Source organism: Periplaneta americana, chromosome 15 (genome assembly GCF_040183065.1).
Source record: "Periplaneta americana isolate PAMFEO1 chromosome 15, P.americana_PAMFEO1_priV1, whole genome shotgun sequence".
In the NCBI taxonomy this organism is placed as follows: Eukaryota; Metazoa; Arthropoda; class Insecta; order Blattodea; family Blattidae; genus Periplaneta; species Periplaneta americana.
Window position 1 is genome coordinate 80,582,537 of NC_091131.1, and position 23,243 is coordinate 80,605,779.

The 23,243-nt window shown below is 35.1% G+C and overlaps 1 protein-coding gene across 1 annotated transcript in view; it reads right to left on the minus strand.

Annotated features, from left to right (window-relative positions):
* Nucleotides 1-23,243, minus strand: part of LOC138715164 (uncharacterized) — a 257,230-nt gene that overhangs the window by 6,056 nt on the left and 227,931 nt on the right. Inside the window, exons 6-7 of the mRNA XM_069847725.1 lie at nucleotides 16,010-16,155; nucleotides 3,659-3,860 (exon numbers count right to left, since the gene is read on the minus strand). Of these exons, the coding sequence (XP_069703826.1) occupies nucleotides 3,659-3,860; nucleotides 16,010-16,155 (348 nt within the window). The remainder of the gene's footprint in view (nucleotides 1-3,658; nucleotides 3,861-16,009; nucleotides 16,156-23,243) is intronic.

A 23,243-nucleotide genomic window follows, 5' to 3' on the forward strand; every position in this document is an offset into this window, starting at 1 on the left:
AATCTCCACTTACGTTTATCCTGTTACGTTTCACTGAAAGACAAAACTGAGTTTATGAGTAAACACACACAATATAAATTTAATTACACAACATGTTTAAATTATGTTCACTCCCTTCATTATTTATCTCATTGTTGCTTCGCGCAAGCTAATGTTGACGACTGTATTCTGGAATGTTGCCTGGCAACACCCAAAGTAGCATCGTTTATTTTGCTATAGATTGTTAACATATTTATGATTACAAGCTGGAAATTACGCGGGTAGAGAAATGTTCCTCTAGTGCAATGCACTCCGAGTTCTTGAACATAAACAATCGCAAAATTCAATTTAAATGACGCTCCTTTCTATGTAATAGTTGTTGGTACTACTTAGTAAATTAGCAGATTTACCTCATTAACTTGAAATAAAATTGCGATTACCACTTTGCGTTTGGCATGTAATTTATTTCGATAAGACTTCGATACTTTGCCTCAGCTTACACGGGAGGAAAAAGTTAATGAAACAGTTAAAAATAACCTTAAAGTTGTAGCAAACCACTCTAGGGACAAGATGTGATCACTGCGAAAGTTCGTATAAACCATTCAACCCGCCCCAAGTACAGTAGAGGAGGCAGGACCTGTTCTGTGATCGTAACATGTGCCGTGACTATATCACCAATATATTGTAGAAATAAATATATGAAAAGAAATACTAAATAGGAAATTTAGGAGTGAAGCGAAGAGAAAGAGATAAATACGTAAATAAACAGAGGATAGAATAGTAGAAAAAAGTCACGTAAATGTTGTAAAATAAAGGTAAGAGAAATGTAAACAATTAATTCAGGAGAAAATAGCTGGAAAAGAATGATTAAGAACAGGTAGATCTGAGAGTAGAGAATAAAATGAATAAATAATGTGAATTATTAAGGAAAGAAATATGCAATATTTAATATGTAAACGAGAAAAGGGAGGGAGACAGTCTAGGTATGAGAGAGAATAGAAGAGAATAGATAGGGAAGGATATATAGCAATTCAGTTAAAACAGAAGAATAGGATGTAATCAAGAAATACTTGGCAAATGAATATATTAGTAGAAAAGAGTGGTATATATTAAACAGATTGTGGATCGGAAATCAGAAATGTGATGGTCCATCATAACTGCGAATTGTAAAGTTGGCTGACAAATAATTATCATATCATATCACCAATGGGTATGAAGGGGAAAGATAGGTTTTAGTCTGAGATGAACTTCTGTGTCGGTACGTTCGTATAATATTAACAATCATGAAACAAACTCTCTTTCTGCTAGCTCATTCTTTGCCCTATCGCACACCTCGCATGCTAGGTCGTGCTTTCTCATCTATACCTTCCTTTTTTTCCTTTCAACCTATAGGCGCGCCTATGCTGCAGCGTACGGACAGCTTGAGCTACAGTCACAATAGTAACATTTATTTGCAAAGTACAGTGTTACCATATTATACAATTAATTTTTCGGACGAAAATTTGTTACTAACACTTTCATCTCCATTTTTAACCAGAATTCACAATATGTACAATTCGTGTGCGCGAGTTTTGGGATATCTGTATACATATTTAATTTTGCACAGTTCACAAATTTTGTTATTCGTATGCTGTAATTATTTATAATTTATTTTTCTTTCTGCCAGAATCGGTATTTAAAAATGATAGAAAAATTAAACTAATTATTGGTTTATAAAGGGATCATAATTATTATTTACGCATAGGCTATTACTTTTCTTGTTAAATAAACTACAATACGGTGACTTTAGACCTTTGAAGGAGAAATACAAATAATATGCTTCTGTGGCCATTCGTTTGAGCGCAATAAAGGACTCTTTAAAATTAATGGTCGCTAATCCTTAAGGAAAGTGCAACACCGGATTATTCATTTTGACTTCTTGGCTTTCAAATTATTTGTGGCAAAAAACGATTTCTGAGAATATATTCGAGACTTTTGTCAATGGAGAAGTGAAGTTCTCTCATGGAAGTATAATATTTTTATTTTGCTCTATTTCCGTAAAGGCTAGAGTTACGTTAAATTTGAAAAGTGCTTCTTGTAGGTATGTATACGCCCTAAAAATATTATATGAAGTATCTTTCAATTCCAGGCAAAATTATTGAGATTAAAATAATTTAAGTTGTTTTCTACTTTCGTAACTGCTAGGTCTGTGCTAATTTAGCAAAGTAGCTCTTGCTTGTATTCAAGGCATAAATTCTTTGTATAAACCTAAAGTATTAGATTCAACGCAATATTTATTATATATATATATATATATATATATAATGTTTTAACATAAATGTTTTTGGAGATATATTCGTATTATCAATAACATTTCATGTATCACTTTATGTTATGCAGGGAGAAAATAATATAGAAATGGTTTGAGCCGACTTCGAATTTGTTGACATTTTGTGTTATTTAAAAGTTTTTTTTAAGTACTACATTTTATGTGCATTCCCACTTTAATTGATCGTCGTTACTGCATGTGTTCAATATTCGTCCAACAGTTGAGGAGAAATCGCTATACACAGATGGAGATACGGAATAACGAAAATCACTTTTCTGTATCAGGAATGCTTGGAAGGTGAATTTCGGTGAAAATCTTTAAAATCGATTTTACGTAGGTCTTACAATAGGCCTACATTATTTTATTCTAAGTATAGTGAAAAAAAAGAACAACACATTAAATATTGAGAAAACTCGAGAAGGATACAAAAATAAGATAACATGTTACCTTTCTTAAATATTTTTTTTTGCATTAATATGTTTAAAAATATCTTAATAGTGGTTTGTTTCATCAGATACTAAAGAAATGTGGTAATTATCTGTCGCCTTTTGGAAGTTGCATTAAATTAAGTTAGAGTTTCTGAGAGCTATTTTCTAAATAATTTTATTTGACCAGTTGTGCGCAAAACTGATTTTGACCAAGACAATTAAAACCGGTTAAAACCAGGTTTAGCACTCTATAATAAAAACTTGCCAATCCTGTACATACGTCTTACCTCAGTGGTAAACAACTTTTCGTATTTATCGCTAGTAACAAAAAAAAAAAAATCACGGATTTGCTGATAGGAAACAGAAATCGAGGAAGGTGCAAGGATCAGTGTCAAGGAACGAGCGTGTCCTGGGGTCAGTTCCACTCCTTGAAAATGCCATTTGTAGCCCACCCAGCCTCAAAGGGGGCTTGACACACAAGTACCGACAGTGCACCCCCATATGGACGTCATCGTTATTTGCACCCTGCAGGGCATCGTGACCAGTTCCCGTTCATGGAATGTTAATAAGCGCGGCTTTCGTGGTTTACAGTCTTAATCTGCAGGAGTGGTAAAGGTGAGAGATGCATAAACAACATACCACTAGTAGGTAAATGTGGTGACTTGGTGGACTTTATCTTGACCAGGGTCGCGGTCTTGAACCTCAGAAATTTTGATATTATATATTATGTCGCAGATTATTTCGCTTCAACAGAGACAATTTGAGATCCATAATAATAATAATAATAATAATAATAATAATAATAATAATAATAATAATAATAATAAAACACTCATTATCAATCCATGTCTGGAGACAGGCACGTTCCTTTCAATTAGCCACTTGGATAGTCTGCTAAAATCACTTTAACCATAGTTACGATGATATTTAAAACAAATTTTACCTTATTATAAGAGGAGATACAAGACCGGGCGAACGGAAATCCCGATAGTAAAGTAGGTATGGGTTGTCCTGCTGGCCGATGAAGAGCGGCGGAAGTCCTGCTGTACTGGTTACTATTGTGACGTCAGCACAATTTCGGAATGTCTCTGGCCGGCCGCATCCAAGTCCTTCTGTTCCATTAGAGCACGTGCCCCACATGTTGCCTGGAAACCGCATAAAAAACACATGATGGCTCTTAAATAACTCGAAATGGTTAAATATGTCTCTGTGACAATGGCAGATCTCAAACTTTCACAAATGTAATGTCGTCAGCATGGTGTAACGCTAGCGCTTAAAAAATTACATAAACACAAGATAATGGATATAAGAGAAGTGGTTATGGAAAGAAGAATTTTATTTGTGGAATACATGAACACATTAAGGTACTCATCTACCCTTAATTTTTAATTTTCCTTAAAAATTTCATTTTTTTAATTTTTATGTCATCTGAAAGCTTGAACTTTCTAGTTTTCAAAAATATATCAATTTTGTCTCTATGATGTTTGGTTAATTAATTAGCTGTGTTTTATTGACTGGAAGCACCTTTTTAAACCGGAAGTGCAATTCTGTAAGTGTCAATCCGCCACATTCTGTCAATTTTATACATTTTTCGTGTAATAACAATTTGAATTTGGCGATAAAGTTTGACTGTATTATTTTTCATAGAGTCAGGAAGCTATGTGTTTTGTTTTACAATTTTTCATACCTCCAGGATGTAGGTGATTTTTCTCCATGTTCAGTTTTACAGCATTTTAGAACACTAATGTTAACACGAAATACACTTAGAATTGAAATATTTAAATAATTCGTGCACAAAAATGAACCGGATTACTGTAGCTAAGTGCCAAATTACAAACAGTGTCCTGCAACTTAAGAAAGTTAATTTAAAACTCCAAGATCTTACATTTTTATTTTTATGTTTGAAATTTAAAAAAATAAAATAAAATTTTTCCTTAACGGGTTAAGATAGGGAAAACTGTTTTTCTTAGCTTATTATGTATTATTTTAGGAGTAAGTCAGTGAAATAAATTTTGTTTTAGCGTAAAACCTGTGAGCCAAGAACTAAAACAAACAAATTTCAGTTTTCGCTTTAAAAAATTGCCCCCCTACCCTCCCAAAAATATTTGGGTAGTTTATTTTGTGTGAAAATCAAGAACAATGAAACTATTCCTATAGCAACCAAACTTTTGTATGAAAGAAATGAAACTAAATAAATAACTAACTAAATAAGACACCAACCTTTCAGAAAAAAAAAATATGTTTTCATTTAAAAATGTCGATGTTGTCACACCCTGTAGGCTACAATAATGGCTGAAAATTTTGTTTCTTTTCTGTAAAATTTTCCTTTCAAAATATTAAATTTGACGTGTCCGAGCATTTTTAAAAAATGAATTAATTTTAGTCTTATTTGCATTATTCTTTTTTTATGAAGAAACCCTGTATAGGTAGATCTAATATACTGTTTATACATACATATCGTTATACATATACATACACATACACACAGTGATGTAGCCGACATTAATTTGACATTCCATGGTCACTTATTCCTAGGAGACAGCATTAAACTCACTCTCTGTACAGTGCACTCTTCAGAGAAGGAAAACGCGCTGCGACATTGCAAGTTGGTCAGATGGAAATACTATATTTTCCCTAAAATTTGGAGATATTTAATGGTTAAGGAATATATACGAGTAATAACATTTATAAAATTAACAAGGCGAAAAAGGGCATTCTGGAAGCTATGGAAAGAAGATAATTAGGAGAAGACCTATGGAGAGATAGAGGGGAGTGGTATCTTGCAGTGCGATACATTTATCAGTGACAGTAAATTAATTTGGCTGTCAGAAAATGTCAAAAGGCATTGTAAACTGACATATATATATATATAATATATTTGATAAAATGTGTATATCTCTATTATCAATACTGCATATGACACAATATATCCAAGATAATTTAAATGTCCGTAAAAATAGAGAACCTAACCTATATGTATATTAAGGATTGTAAACATAGTGTGTAATTTATTTCATTCCATAAAAGAAGCTTTAATAGAAAAAGGAGCATCTTCTGCGGACCTCTGTAAAAAGAAGTAAGAAAGAGACTAGTGAAGTGCTTTGCATGGAGTGTGGCATTGTATGGGGCAGAAACATGGACATTACGACGAAGTGAAGAAAAGCGAATAGAAACATTTGAAATGTGGATGTGGAAAGGAATGGAACATGTGAATTAGACAGACGGAATAAGAAATGAAGTTGTGTTGGAAAGAGTGGGTGAAGAAAGAATGATGCTGAAACTGATAAGAAAGAGGAAAAGGAATTGGTTGGGTCACTGGCTGAGAAGAAATTGCATACTGAAGAATGCACTGGAAGGAATGGTGAATGGGAGAAGAGTTCGGGGCAGAAGAAGATATCAGATGATAGACGACATTAAGATATAGGGATCATACGAGGAGACAAAGAGGAAGGCAGAAAATAGGAAAGATTGGAGAAAACTGGGTTTGCTGTGAAAGACCTGCCCTTGGGCAGAACACTAAATGAATGAATGAATATTTTATACATTGTTGCCTAATTACGGAAAACTTTCAATCATTTTCGCTCACTGTCCATTTTCAATCGCTTGCCACATCCAAAGTACGTACAAGCATTGGTTATATAGGGCTACATATTTTGAGTGAAATACGTCAGTAGACAGAAACTTTTCAAATGTTTATTAAGATTTTAGCTAAGCTTTATCATTTAAGAGTTTTGGTACAATATCTTAATAAAGCTTTGTTATATTATTGAAGAAGTCTGTTACGTAGTCTGCTGTGACGTGATCTACAGATACGATTCAAGTCTGCTCGAAACATGCGTACCTAATACATACTTGAATACACTGTTAATATTTAATAAAATTCGAATCGGATGTACAGAGTGAAAGTGAAATAGCACTGCAGATTTTCAGAGCGAATTGTTCAAGTTGTATGTAACAAAAAAGTGTATCATATTGGTGGAAAGTCCATAGTGTTCTCAGAAAAAAATATATTCCCCCCCCCCCAAATGTTTAACACCCTTTTATTCGCTAACTATTGCGAGTAGGATCGTGATTTTTGTCCATATCATAAAAAATTGAATAAAGAATCATTTATCCATCTCTCGTATTTCATTGACGTGGACGGTTTTCGTGTAAATTTAGTGCAAGAACCACTAATTTCAAGCCATTGAAGTACGAGTATGCGAACAGATTGCAACGTTGTAGTCAGAGGGAGGGTGGTAGTAGTTCACCTAGGGAAACAGACCTGAGTTCATTGACCTCTTACACACGTTACCTGCACTTTGTTTACGTTTTCACTGTGATTAAACGAGACGCTGTACTGTAATAATAATAATAATAATAATAATAATAATAATAATAATAATTATTATTATTGTTGTTGTTGTAGTCATAATAATAAACATTTCGCGAAGCGCTCTTTTACCATTTTATTTACGACTGCACCCCTGCTCTTACATCTATATTACAAGAACAAAGAGCAGTGTGTTAGCGGCGATGTTGACAGACTGCTGAAACCTCCAACTTAAATTTTCTAATTAACTGTGCACTTAATTGCAAAGCGTAATAAAGGTTTTATATTCATTTAAGTGTACCCTCTCGTCGCTTTCAATCTGCAAGATTGTTTCACTTCCACCCTGTATATATTCAAATGTATTATTACATAACGTTATTGAACGGTAAATTGGGAACCGAGATTCCCCGGTTAATTTTGTTACCTACATATAGTTTGAAGGTTATATTTGATTTCGACACTTTTTCATTCGTAACCAGTCTTTCGAATCAAAAATTAAAATATAGTCATCAGCAAACAAAAGTTAGTTATGTCAACAACTGCGGACGTATGCCTACTGGTCTGCAGGTTGAAGAGCGAAATGCCCTCGAGTCAGGCTTGGAGCGAAACGAGGGCGGGAGCCACCAATGGCCGATTATGATGCTACCGATTCTTTAGAATTAAAAGGAAATTCGATTAGCCGGGCTATAAATGTATAATTACTACTGATTAATTAGACAAAGTCTTTAATCATCAGCATGGCTAATGACGCACTTGCGATGCCTGTTGGAAACGCTTCACTGGCCACTAGTCGCGAACCGCAAGCAAACTTGTTACTTGTTCAGTCGTAAATAAAAGAACCGTAATCAGGCCGGGATCTGGTAATAAAACCGGTAACAGAGATCATTACACGACAGGTGGGCGGCAATGGCAGGACTTCCAATGACAACATTTCCGATGGAATCATCGTCATATCACGTGCAGGCGGAGGGTTCGCAATGTTGTGTTTTGTGGACTGCAAAAAATTATAACCGAGCTACAACCACACTGATGTACAAAATACATGAGAAATATTAACATTACAATACACAAAAGGTTACCATTATTAGATAATTATGCTATATTTCACGATTTTAGAATCAGTTTTGAGTTGGACAAAAGCTTGAATGTTGTAACCACTATAATTTATAACGAACTACTGTATGTAATTAATTTTGACACGTCGCTCGCTCGAAAGTAATTTAAATATACTGTAAGTCTCCGTTTAAAGTAGCATATGTATAATAATGTATCTCATTGATACCATTTAACTCTCCCTTCTTTACTAGAAAAATAAGCCTAAACTTGTCTGCAACGCTAATGATTCAGCAGAATTTGTCTTCGAACTTAGTTACTGCTATTTGTTGCCATAATATTTCCAATAGGAAAACGACGATGTTCGCTATAAAGGAAACAGCTAAGTTGGCGTTGTTCGCTCGGTGATGATCGCCAACGCTGTACGATCGGCAATGATCGCCATAGCGGAACCATAGCTTTAGAAATCGCCATACGTTTCATAATTATGACTCCTTGTATTTGGTTAGAGTTGCGCTCCATCCTCGCTGTCTAAGGCGATGGGATCGAATGTCCGACCTCCGAATTCTTGGAGACAGTCCGGTTCTTGTTTCATATAGCCAGAGTCCAGTTCAGTGAACACCTGACCTTACAGGACGAACTGGATCGGGAATGTGGAAAAGAACAGTACTCACTTCTTTCCCCATTACGCACTGCGCAAATAAATTGGCTGTTACTTAGCAACAAGAAACACAGAATAAATAAATCTCAGTTTTATGTATTCATTGGATGATTACGCTACAATCTTGAGACAGCACTATAAATAAAAGTTGTATGAAATGTTTTTATGTAACTTCTACGCAGACGTGTGGCTTTAAATAAACAAATAATTTACACACGTACCGACCCGTTCGTCTGGGTCGACGTACTGCGTTGTCAGCGAGCAAATATAAAACGCGAAATAATTTGCATAGTTGTGTTCTGGTCAAGATAAGTTGGCGTTGTAATAAGTAAATCACACATATATAATGTTTTATTACATTCTTTCCACTCCTCTGGTTTGTTTCTCTTCGATATTCGTGTATAGTAGGTTTGTTCGCAAAAATTTGTATAACACTTAAGTATTTAACAGAGGCGAAACGAAAAATGAAGTCGGCGAACTATGTGCAGAAATACTGCACGGCGTATGACAAGAGTGTTCTTTACTGCTCGTATATTTTAATTTTCTTGTCAGAGAAATGAATTCCTGTTGCTTTGAATGTTTAATGTTACCTAAAAATTCTCAAAATAGTAAAGAACGGAATCTTTTGTAAAAATTGTACAAAATGATGAATTACTCAAAATCGTTCCCAACGACCTTCCTCAACATATTTTATTACATATCATACAATATTAAATGAAATAACATAGAGTACAGTTCATTTTCTCGCAGCCCAATATCTGGAATAGTGGTGTAGTTATTTTATTTATTTTAATGTTGCTTTCAACTGCACAATATATTCACTGTCAAAATTCTACGTAATAGGTGAGAAATTGTAGACAAATTGAAGACATTATTACAAAAAACAACCCTTGTCAAATTTGCTATTTTTCAGGAGAACAATAAAAATAAATATAACAACACATGTCAGCTGTTTCTGTACAACTGGTGTTTATCCTTGTGGCTATTGCACCTGACATGTGTCATTTTTGGAGTCTATAAACATTTGAAATAGTAGTAAATGTGTCCTTAACTCAATTTCATTAAAAATGACTAGGGCTGTTTTTGTAATAATGTCTTCAATTTTTCCTTGCAACCATCTGTAAGGGATAACGTCTTTAACGTGCCGTAATATGTGACACGGAACCTACCGTACCCTACCGGAGGAAGCCTTATTAAGGACATCGATATTTAAGATATATCGGCCAGGTTTGAACTAGCGAATCCAACGGTTAAAATGGTAGCCGTTAGACCAGTGGTTCCCAGTCTGTGGTCCGCTGTGATTCGAAATGCATCCGCGGAAACAAGGTGTATTTTCAAACGGTATTTCAATTAAACCTAACTTTATCATGTTCTCAAATTTTTCTCAGATTGTTGGAATATGTTTTGTTTATCTCAGATTTTTCAAATTTTAGTTTTCAAAATTTTCCTCAATTCCAGTCCGCAGGGTCTAACATTAACAGTATTCTCTATTCAGGATAAGACTGAAACAATGATGAATAAATTAAACTTGTGATATCGGTTAGTTATCAATTGAGTAATTGCATTCATTTTCCACTATCAGTGTCATTAAGTAAAGAAATATCTTCCTACAACGGAAACAAATAATTGGATGAAAATTCCTTCTTGGTGTCAAAAAGTTTGCTCGTCAAAGATAAAGAGGAGTAGTTAGAATTATCTCCTGATTCTTGCTTTGAAATCGTGTTTCCTACGACCCTTTTGCTCTTGGTTGCATGCAGCCATGATTATCAATGTTTCCCGAATTGCAGTGGCTCACTTAATACCATTCGCATCAACATACTTGTGTGAGTGAACAGTTCCTTCTTAGATTTTCTTGAAGAACTATAGAAGTAAACTTAATGTTATTTAGTTTGTTCACGTGAAATGATTAGTACGAATTCCGAAAACAAAATAGGCTACCACTTTGAAATGTATAGTCTACTTAAAATACTTGCAAGCACTTTCTTTCTTGGAGAAGTCGCTACCATGCCACTTCCTCTCTTGGATATTTTAATAAAAATCTAAACACGAAAGAAATTAATTAAAATATAAATATATTTCTGTCCATTAGGCACTTGCATGTTTCACACCAAGGAGGTCTATAAGCTATTTCTTATTTAATTACACTTATCTGAATATATCTGAATACAGAATTGAATTGAAATCACAACTCAACAGAACTGAATTGTGTATTCATATTAATATTAATACCAATATTACTAATTAATTATTAATTCATAAACTTAGGTACTTGCATTTTCATCAGTTTCCTTTATTGCAAACCGAATTTATTGCTGTCAACATAACAGTTAGAAAATAACTGCCAGTTGTATATTTATCAAACCCGAAATTCGAAACGAAGTTGGTAAAAGAAAATCACTATAATACACTAGCATATGTAGTAGTAATGGGGGGAAAATGGTTACATTTCACCCTTAGGATATTAAGTAAGCTGATTCGAACTATACATGCTGCAACATAAAATAACTTTATATTTATGCATTTTCAGAATAAATTCAAAACTATTACTAAAAATTTATACCGCTATCAGTTTATTAAGGATGCTTAGTTCACTACATTATCCAATATTTAATGAGTATAACATGTCATGTGCCTACATTATACAGAACATTTTAGGGGATCCGTGAAAATGAAGCATGAGCTTATAAAGAGTCCGTGACATTCAAAAGGTTGGGAAGCGCTGCGCTATACCATTGAGGATGACTTACCGGCTAGCGGACAACGTTTTACAAGTTTATACTTTTTCTGCCATATCAGTAGGCTTAGTGATTGAGGAATGGGGCTTCTCTGCTATTTAATGCTGTTATTATATGTTGCACATCCTTGGGGCATGGGTTAAATTAGGTAGAGAACTTCAGCACTAAGAGTAATGTAAAGACATAAACAAAAGCGATCTTTAAGAATTGGACTGAATAGGGTAATTTTCGTTGACTATTATTGTGTAATAAGTAACTTAATGGCACACAATATATGTAGGCTATAATTATTTGGACTTTTTCTCTTTTTTGTTGTTGAAGAATATAATTTATCTATTAATATTTTGATTTCATATTTTAATGATTGTATTTAACTGGCAATTACGAAGTCAGGTTTTTAAAAATTTAATTATGATTATTTTGCTCTCACGCTAACGCTCCATGTAACCAATTCAACTCGAACTTTCAACCAATTTAAAACGTTGTCTTGTCTTTTAAAAGACCTTTAGTTATGAAATTAATTACTTGACAGAAGATAAAAATGTTACTCACTCTGTAACTACATTCATTAGAAGAAGAGAAGTCTGAATTTATGTATGACAACACTAATGTGACGTACGAACATTGGATTTAATATTCAGTTCTGTAATTTGCAATTAACAACAGTAATTAGTTGTGTTGCGAATCGTTATCGTCTGCAAGATTTATAGATTCACGCACTTAAAGACAAGACAAACGAATCAAGACGATTTATTGTTGGCTCAAAAAGAATAATAAAAGAAAGAAAACAAATGAAGACCGAAGACAAGTTGTAATTGATTTGTACTTGTAGAGGACGACACTGCCCTATGGAGGGAGCTCTGTATTTCAGAGCCACGCCAAATTACAACGCTTCTAAGTCTGTCCACGTGGGGGGCCGCCATTCTTCAGTGGGAGATACGGGGAGATCTCATTTACAACGCAAACCTATAGCGTAGGCGGTGTTAGAATTCTGCAATTGTTAACGCACGGATGAGTGACTAACATCACCATTCGTCCTACTCAATTCAATAAAAATATGACAGCTTACAAACAGAAACCTTCCAATATCATCGTCTCAAAACCTCCCTAAAAATTTGTTCACGGGTAGGCTAAGTAGGCCTACTGTAAGGAAAGCTTACATGCAATAAATTAGAAGTCGAGGACGCAAGAAACAGATAACAAAATAAAGAAAAATCTGCACTTAAGTAGCCTTTTATCACGCTATTGTAGCGCTTGATACTGGTCTCCGTAATTTTTAACTTCTCATCAACTGGATGAAACATTTACACGATACTTCAAACCAATTCTTCTGTACAGGTTTTATTGGAAATTATATTTTTTGTGGGTTACTTGTTTTGCAGTATATTTACCTGTCTACAGACACTCATTGGGGTATCGACATTTTATTGTAAGATGTTCCTTTTTTTAGTCATCTGATGGATTCTCATCAAAAGAAAATTTGTGTTCTAACCCAGGAACATTCTGAGATATTTTGAATCAGTGGTATTCACTGTCACATATGCTGAAAGGTATAAAGCAATACTATGCTACGTCACATACAGTACTTACGAAATTCGAGTTTACAGCTTTCAAATAGTCCCAGAGAGCCTTTCTGTAAAATTTCCACCTAAGATACCTAGTTCCTAATCATTGTTAAGTTCTCTGTCGCCTGTGTAAAGGAAGGTGTTTCAGCATAAACGTGCTAAGCTACAGCAGTTTTGACAGACAATACCTAGGCTATAGTCGATGAGGGATGAACGTCAGAAAAGTTGGAGGTTGATGAATTTCAAGACGAACCTTTTGTAGAGTAAATATCATTCATCAGAAAGTGTTGGGTCGCCACAGAGTGAATATTTTATGTGGTTACGTTTATATTGTCCTTTGGTTGCATACCGTAATTTTTTGTGAAATGTCATTGAAATTTCAACATTTGGTATGCTATACATACTGAAATTTTATTAAACGTTATGTCATGGTCATACGTACCCTCAGAAAGGGAATTCATTCACTTTTTTATGCTAACACTGGAATCATAGTTTTGGCGTAGATAGATAAAATAATATAAAAATATTCAGGATGTATATACCTAGTTGCCCGTAGTTACAATCCCTTTCACTTGTTGCTTTATTCTAGTAATTCAACAAAACATGGCTTTGGCAGTAACAGCGATGAAATCATAGAGATTGCGGACTGGATAATAATTTCTTGGAGAAATATGTATAAAGTCTCAGATTTTGAGTTTTCCTGCAAAGCTCCCAACTTTTCTGTTGTGTAGTTTGAACCCTAGTTTCATGTTTTCTGTTTCACTGTATGAATTTAGTGAAGAGTATTTGGTTTTTACATTAGGAATGTTATGTTGTGAATCTTGTTTAAGAAATTTTAGTTCCACATACATACATAGACTCTACTGGGTGTTCATTTCAAAGTGTGTCATGACGTCACTGTTGATGAGTCAGCGATTTGAAGCGAGTTTCAGCTTTTGTGTCAGAGAAGTTACCTATTAATCAAGGCGTTCAATCTGAACTTGAGAACGTGTACGGTATAACTTGAACGTCGTAGCAACAGATGGCGGTCTGTACGGTCTGTGTGCTACCATAACCTCTTTCGAACTGTGTTTTGCGCGGCCAAGTCATACGCAGGGCATTTGTTATCATCGGTTGCGTACTGCAACATTCCACAACACAAATCAAAAGCTCCGTGTTCATGTTGACCGTCGAAGTTAATGTCAACAAAAACGTAAGTAATCGTCTTAACCCTCTCCCCATATCCCGACAGTAAGAAAAAACTCACATCAGTACATGTTTCGAAACAGTTCACATTCCTGCCACTACCGGCGTTACCGTACGTAGCAGTAAGTACTCTTCTGAATGAACGCCGTACTAGCTAGGCAACTTCTCTGGCACATAAGTAATACACCTCTGCGGAAGTGTAGGATGTTGAATTCTCTAGGCTCATCGACTAGCCACATGCCGGGATACAGCGAGCCATGACACACTTTGAACTGAACACCCGGTATATTGTATGTTTTTATATATATGAAAGAAAATATTTAGCAATACTGTTCTGGAGTGAAATCTTAAACAACATCAGTTCGAAACACTCTTTAAAGATTTACTGTGTCACTAAATATTGTAACTAAAAAGCGATCCAAAAAAATGCAGCTGTCGATATGAATACAAAAAATATGTCCAGTAATTCCATAGCGTAAAATGAGTGACTTTAATATTTGAGTGACTTTTCTGCTTGTCGTTAACGAAGACAAACCAGATATATTACATAAAGACAGACATCACTTATTAATAGACAACGGATGTAAATTAACGAGACGTCAACAAGGATGAAATCATTAAAATACATCACTGACGAACTGTTTGGAAAAAAACATGTTTTCATGATAGATTGTTTTTAAAATGCACTACTGAGATATTGTTTTGAAAAAAATATATTTCCATGGCAAATTGCTTTGAAAATACATCACTGGCAAATTGTTTCGAAAAAGCATGCTTTCATGTCGAATTTAATTTTTAAAATACATCCCTTGCCTACTGTTTTTGGAAATTATGCTTCCTTAGCAAATAGTTTTTAAAGTGCATCATTGTCAAACTATTTTGGGAAAACATGATTCTGCGTCAAATTTATTCTTGCTTTCTGATTAAAGGAAGTGTAAATAAAAATTATTGTGATGCTGTAAAGCTGTTTTTTATAATTCTATGTCGTACTGTTTTTGAAAAATGTTTCCAAAGCATTTTTAAGACGTTATTCCGTAGCAAACTCCAAATATCCTGTCGGCAAAGTCTCCCTGCATCGGACTGTTGCCAAATTTCAGTCTTCTAAATTTATCTGTCTCACTTCTTTTTTAGATAGATAGATGGATTTTTGAGCAATATTATACATACAGATATACTATATTATCAGAATTTTCTCTTAAATCCAATGCACGGGTCTTCTGACCGTACGTGCTGCTGTTTCACTTTGTACTTTACGGGTCTTCAATTAGGTCTACAATCTCTATCGAAGAAAGTCTTACTAAGGATTTCATCACCTTTTAAAAATTGATTGTTTAAGTGGGTTTGAATCTACAAATTTCCATCTGATGTCAAGCATGATAATCACCGAACAACAGTGGACGACTGATTTCAGTCAAATATAATGAGGGGATATACCGCACATTATGATGGAATTACCTGAGGAAAACACCTTCTGATAGAAGAATTAAGTGTAATAGGGTTTGGGTTTATAGACAATGATTGTTACCCTCGATCTGAACGTTCATCGCCAATAGTTGATGATATCTTTTTATATGATCAATCACTTGAACGTAACATAGTTTGAAATAGAGAAAGAAACAGAGACAGAAAGAGTAAGAAACAATACAAAAACATGTAAAGAGGGAGACACTTGGCAAAGAGCGCGAGGCAATGCATCATACATTACTGCGCAATTGCCCAAGAATTATATTTATACCTTAAATAACTAGAATGGGAATTTTTTTAATTTCATGAGGAAACTTACCCGTGTAGTACGTCCATTGGATGACGCACTGGGTACACGTAACGTAGGGCGGGAGTCGGACTTGGTATCGAAATACTTCCTTCTTCTTGGACTCCAGTGGGATATGGAACGCTATGTCGCGCGACCCTGATAAATATAGAGGAAACCTGGAACAGACGAACAGGGTGCAGTTGCTGTAAACAGGAAGGATGGGCTAATATAATGGAAGCTTTACTGACCACACATCGGAATTTCATATCCTTCCTCAACTCGCAGAAGGGAAGGATGTCTAAAACATTTTGGATTGGATAATGTCAATAATTTTATGTTTTTAAAGGCTATTTTGGGATTATTTACCTTCTTTTCACGGTGAGCACGACGACTAAGGTGCACATATCGCACTCCCAGTAAAATACTGTCGTAATTCGAAAATTGTGATCTGTGAAGTTATGCTATTTCCTAGTAAAATATTTTTAGTTGGTTATTTAACGACGTTGTATCAACTACCGTCGCGAGGGGTGACTTTGTGCAATGAGGGTGACTTTGTGCCACTCGCGAAAAACGTATGGAAGTATTCTTTAAGACCGTGACAAGGTTTTAAAGTCTACTTCCTTACGTTTAGTAGTCTTTAAAACCTTGTGACGGTTTGAAAGACTACTTCCTCACGTTTTATTTTATGAAAAGGGCGAAAGACACAAAGTCACCCTCATGGCACAAAGTCACCCCGCTCGACGGTGCTAGGTTATTTAGCGTCGATGAGAATGGCGATAGCGAGATGAGACCGAGGATTCGCTATAGATTATCTGACATTTGCCTTGCGGACGGGAAAAACCTCGAAAACCAGGTGATCAGCAACCGAACCCGCGCCCGAGCGCAACTCCGGATCGGCAGACAAGCGCCTTAGCCAACTGAGCTACGCCGGTGTCTAGTAAAATACTGCTGTAAAATTATTTTAATAGGTCCGAAACCTTTGTTAATTTAGGTACTATTTTATTATTAGAATTTCATACATCCAAGTAGTAAAACAGTGTGGGAAATTATTTATTAAAGTAATATGTAATTTTCGACATACGACCGTATTTTATTGGGAATGTGATACGCCCTCTCGGTAGCTCAGCGTTACAGCGTGTGCGAACTCGATTGCGACTCCCTGCTGACTGTAATGGTACTGCAGGTGGACAAGATTAGAAGATGTCGGTTTTACCCGGGGTTCTCCTGTTTACCTCAAAATAATAAATTCTATTATGCTAACATTTCTCATTTCACCTTTATTTCTCCTCTCCCGATCTCATAACATTCATGATAGACTCATACAACAAGACGCATTCCATATAATATTACTATGCCTAGAAAGAGACAATGTAAGAAAAAAGTGAATAGACAATAATTTTTTTAGTATTAATAAATACAGTATATAGCCCCCATATAACAATATGTAGTACAGTTAATACAAGCGAGTTGAAAAAATTACGCAAATTCTTACTAATAGTGAAGATGAAATGGGAAGAAAAGGTTAAGACCTTATGATTTATTGAAGTGATTTTGTTTTGTGTGTTTGTACTTTATTTGTTTTTCCTCCTTAGATAATAATAGGGTGTGATGTATGAGTTTTGTGATATAGAAGAGTGGTTTGTTTAGATACTATTATTTGAATAAATGTGTTATGTTTATAAAGTTTGCTTAATAGATTAATTTTAATGATATTGTTAAATGGAGGTATGCAAATGGGAATCAGATTTGGTTTCAGGTTTTAATGTTGAATACAGAAGAGGTGGTTTTGCATTTATAGATCAGATATTTTGGTCTAACAATAGGCAAGGAGGGAGTAGCCGGAAGACGTACGACTTGTAATAAGAAACTAAAATTGTAAAGTAAGGCAGATCTGGGATAATAGGGAAAACACGGCAATTACGCTTGAAGCAAATAAGGAGATAGGTTTTGAAGTAAATCCTGAAAAAACAAAATATATGATTATGTCTCGTGACCAGAACATAGTACAAAATGGAAATATAACAATTGGAAATTTATTCTTTGAAAAGGTGTAAAAATTCAGTTACCTTGGAGCAACAGTTAATATAAATAACACTCGGGAGGAAATTAAGCGCAGAATAGATATGGGAAATGCCTGTTATTATTTTGTTGAGAAGCTTTTATTATCCAGTCTGCTCTCGAAAAAGCTGGAAGTTAGAATTTATAAAACAATTATATTACTGATTGTTCTGTATGGTTGTGAAACTTGGACTTTCACTTTGAGGAACAGAGTTTAAGGGTGTTTGAGAATAAAGTGCTAAGGAAAATATTTGGGGTTAAGAGGAATGAAGTTACAAGAGAATGGAAAAAGTTACACAACGCAGAACTGCACACGTTATCTAACATAATTAGGAACATTAAATCTAGACGTTTAAAATGAGCAGGTCATGTAGTACGTAAGAATGAATCCAAAAATGCATATAGACTGTTAGACCTGAGGAGGAAAGGACCTTTGGGGAGGCCAAGACGTAGATGGGAGGATTGAGGGATGTAGGATATGGTAGGGACTCGATTAATCTTGCTCAGGATAAGGACCAATGGCGGGCTTATGTGAGGGCGGCAATGAACCTCCGGGTTCCTTAGAAGCCATTTGTATGAAAGTAAATTTGTTCCATAGAATAAAAATCACGAATTAAATAATTGGTTTTAATTTGGAGTGAATCACCATTTGTGTGTTGTTGATTTCAAATAAAGTCATTAATTTTTAATAAAGTAAATTATGATATTTAACCTACTTCGTTTCGGATAAATTGACTTATAGATCCTAAATATAAACAAAATCTGACCAATAGCTTAAGAAAAGCCTGGATACAAAGACAAACAGACGGGAAGACGAAAAACACCTTTTCGATTTTATGGACCTTGAGCACGTGTATTTTCGCGAAGATATCGAAACAGTTTTAGCAGCATTTGGAGAAGTTGCAAAGTAAAGTACCCATCATTGTAACATTGATTGTTACCCATCATTGGATAATTATTTTGTATTTATGCTTCGTATAACGAGAAGAAAACGGGACATTTGGCAACCAACTCTTGTGTAGGCAACCAATTTGTGTTTGAAGGGTGGGTGCTGCTGTTTGGTGGCGTGGAACAAGCAGAGCGACAGCTTGCAGGTGTAAGACGGTGGCGGCACTGCACTAATCCACACAATTGTGACTTATTGGAGAAGCCAGCTACGTACCGGCGGATATCCTTCATTGTACACGTCGCCACACGCACCGGCGGTCGTGACTGGTCTTGTATTGAGTCAGCTAGCCCATACGTCAACCTGAACACACGGGGGCGCTTTCTGGACAGCCGACTTATGAGCCAGGGGTGTCCATTGTAATATGCCACTTATGTACAATCAGGCTCCGGTCATACCTGTTCTTGCTCGATGACCGAATCAAGTAGCATAGAGAACGATCAGTACTCGAATTGGTGACCTCTTGGTTACACCACGAGCAATTAATAGTAGTAGCAGTAGTAGTAGTAGTAGTAGTAGTAGTATTTTATTTAACACGGCTTTCAATTGCAGGGATTAGGTCTACTGAGTGTCAAAATTTAACGTGACAAATGATTGAGCAATTTTTCCTGGAATCCTGTTATTAGGAAAAGGTTTTACGTGCCATAAATCTACGACACAGAATCCACAGCTTTACTTTATTCCCGAAGAACACCACATTTAAAAGCCATTAACCTCTGCCGGGCTTGAACTGGTTCACTTCAAATCCAACGGCTAGCATCTAGGAAGGCTGCATATACATGGTGTATGAAAACATGTGGGAAAGCTCTGGGGAATTGATAGAGAACCTGAAAACAAGCAAAAAGTTCATGCAAACATATGGTCAACTTCTCTTAGTTTTTTTTTTTTTTAGTTACAGTCATTGTTTGTGATGTACATAATAACTGTAATGATAAAGTTTAATTTACAACTTAGAATACTTTTTTCTTATTCAGAAACTTCTAACTTCTACAGAAAGTGCTCAAAATGAGGCGAAGTTTACCAGAAATGAAATGCAGAACTTTCACAATATTCATGTATGGGATGACAGAAATCCCAAAGCAGTTTTGGAAACAAGACACCAACAACATTTCAGCATTAATGTTTGGGTTGGAATAACTGGCGACACATTAATCGATCCTTTCATTTTACCTGGAACATTGACAGCAGCATCATAAACGTTTTGTTGGAAGAAGTTCCACTGAACTTAATTCAGCGCATGTGGTTCGTGCATGATAGGGCACTGCCTCATTTTACTCTTGCTGCTAGAGTAATTTTAAATCAGCGATTCCCTAACATATGGATAGGTCGTGAGGAACAGATATCCTGGCCTGCTCGTTCTCCCGACCTCAATCCAATGGATTTCTACTTATGGGATCATTGGAAGGCCATTGTGTACTCCAGACGTATTCATAACGTGGAAATTTTTCGCCAGCGACTTGAAGATGAATGTCAGCAGATACGGGAGACACCTGGAATATGGGAGAGAGTAAGGCAGTCGATAATGCGGTCTCAGAAGCCTGTGTTAGAGCTCTTGGTAGCCATTTTGTGCACTTTCTGTAGAAGTAAGAAGTTTCTGTATAAGAAAAAAGTATGTTAAGTTGTAAATTAAACTTTATCATCACAGATATGTACACCACAAACAATGACTGTAACTAAAAAACTAAGCGAAATTGATCATATATTTATACGAACTTTTTTGCTCGTTTTCACGTCCTCTATAAATTTCCCAGAGCTTTACTACACGTTTTGATACATTCTGTAGGCCTATATTATGAGTTAGGTTAAATACAGTTTTCCTAAATAGGCTATATTTATTGAAGAAAAATGTCTGTCTTCAGATTTAAAACTTCTGCTAGCAGTTCCGGTTTTCATCTTATTGCGAAATTAGCGGGCCTAGGATCGAATCATCCTGGTTAGGACAAGTTGCACCTTTGAGATTTTTTCATACTTTTCCCTCAACCCATTGAGAGCAAATGCTGGGTAACTTTCGGCGCCGAATCCTAAGCTTATGTCGCCGTCATTATCACCATTTTATCCATTCTGCCTACTTCTATACACATCGTAAGGTGCGAACAGAATTAGATCTATTAGGTTGCCCCGACTTCGAAACAGCTTCATCATAATCGTGAAACAAATAAAAGGTACTGTAAAACGCTAAAATTGTAATAAAGAAAAGAAAATAAAACTGCTAAAATTCCTAGATTTCAAAATATGAGCAAAAATACATCGCATGTGAAACGTACAAACTATCACCATAACTATTGTCATTTGTTCCGTCGAAAATGTTAGAAAGTGATTTACTGAACATCTATTTCTAACATTACATTCTTAGAGCACAGACATCAATGCATTAAAAAAATGACACTGTTCACATATTTTACAAGATACGTGGCTATCATCATAATTTTCCTAATTGCAGTGTGAATGTGATTCATTCTCGGTTAGTCATTTCTACACCTTACAGTTGTGTGAAAACTATTCATATTAATATTAATACCAACAAATATTTGTTAGCAAGGTGCAGGGTTCAATTAATATTGCCACGTGGGTTTCTCGAATAATTATGTGTAAATATTATGAGTAATCCAGTGTCAAATGTATTTCACCCAGGGCTACACGTACACTCATAAGTAAGTTGTCTAATATTTTTAGCTTGTACAGTAAGTTTTTTGTCATTGTTTCATTGTGTATTTCACTTCTGGTAGTGTAGAAGAGAAGGTTTCATGCCCTTAACTCTACCAGAATAAATAAATAAATGAATAAATAAATAAATAGATAAATAAATAAATAAAATAAAACAAAATACATAAAAATAAATAAATAAATAAATAAATAAATAAATAAATAAATAAATAAATAAATAAATAAATAAATAAACAAATAAACAAATAAACAATACGCATTTCGTAACAGGCATTATGACACATCTCAGCATAGCAGTTAATGTTATGGTTGCTAGGCCATAAACTTTTTAAAAAGAGAATATTTTTGTCTTCATAGGATATGTTTATACGCACATATTCATTCATGCACATCTGTGTCTTGGAATCCATAGTATATAGATAAAATATGCGTACAACTTACTGATGTGCTTTCTTCTGCAAACCAAATAACTTTGCTTATAGCTTTTTTTTTTTTTTTTTTTTGCAAAAGTAATAATTGTCAACATTAGAAGGAAATGAGGCATTTCGTATAATCCAAGGTTTGTGCTTTACTGTCTTTTGTTATGTTTCTACGTATATCACAGCTCTCTGGAAAATAATTATTTATAAATAGCAATATGATTGGTTTTATTCTGAAAATTATTGGAAAGATTTATTAACACGGTTAACATAGTTATTAACACGGTTCCCAGATAATTACATAGAGGTACGTATAGAAAATTTTACTTTTATTATAATTCGTTCGTTTTATAAATGCACGTGACAGATTTTGGTACTACAATAATGTGTGATTGTTCTGCTTATACGCCTACATCAGCAATGCTTGACAGCATCGCACCTTACCGCACCTCATCCTTTGCGGTCCTAGACTACATTCACAACAAAACATCAGCACTCCAAGCTCAACTGCACTTAGATAACGAACGATTAATAACAATGTGACATGTTACTGTTGAGAGATATTTTCACTCGAAGTCTTTGCTTCCACGTCTGAAGTTCAATTGTTTCTTTAATTGTTTATTAAAGCCCATTTTTATTTCAAATTGCTTTTGTCACAAACAAGAGCACACCAACCACCAACAAACCTCCGCAACGATTACATTTCAATGAACAATCAACAACTCCCCGACAGTACTATTCACGCACGTGTTTTTGTTGCTGCGAGATCTTGAAATCGAAACTTCATACACGGCAGCCATTACAGAAGCGGCATCAAGAACGACAGGATGTAGTCTCTTGCAACATAGGGTAAAGTTGCCTAATTCCGTGTCACGGGGTTGGGTATCTTGCTAGGAAGTTCACCGATGTCTCAAAAGTAGGCGAAAGATGCACTCTTTCGAGAAAGATGTCTGGCGCTATGGTCGAACAGAAAAACTTTGACTTACATTCAATTTTGAAACAGTATCACGGGATTAGGGGTATCACGGAAATAGGCAACTTTACCCTACAATAGTTTTATATTTCCAATTAAATGCACTTGTTGATTTTAATTTTGAGGTTATTGAAAATTGTAGAAATAGCAGATCTTTTTACGAGATCTGTTAAGTTTTACATACCCTAAGAAAGGTAGATATTG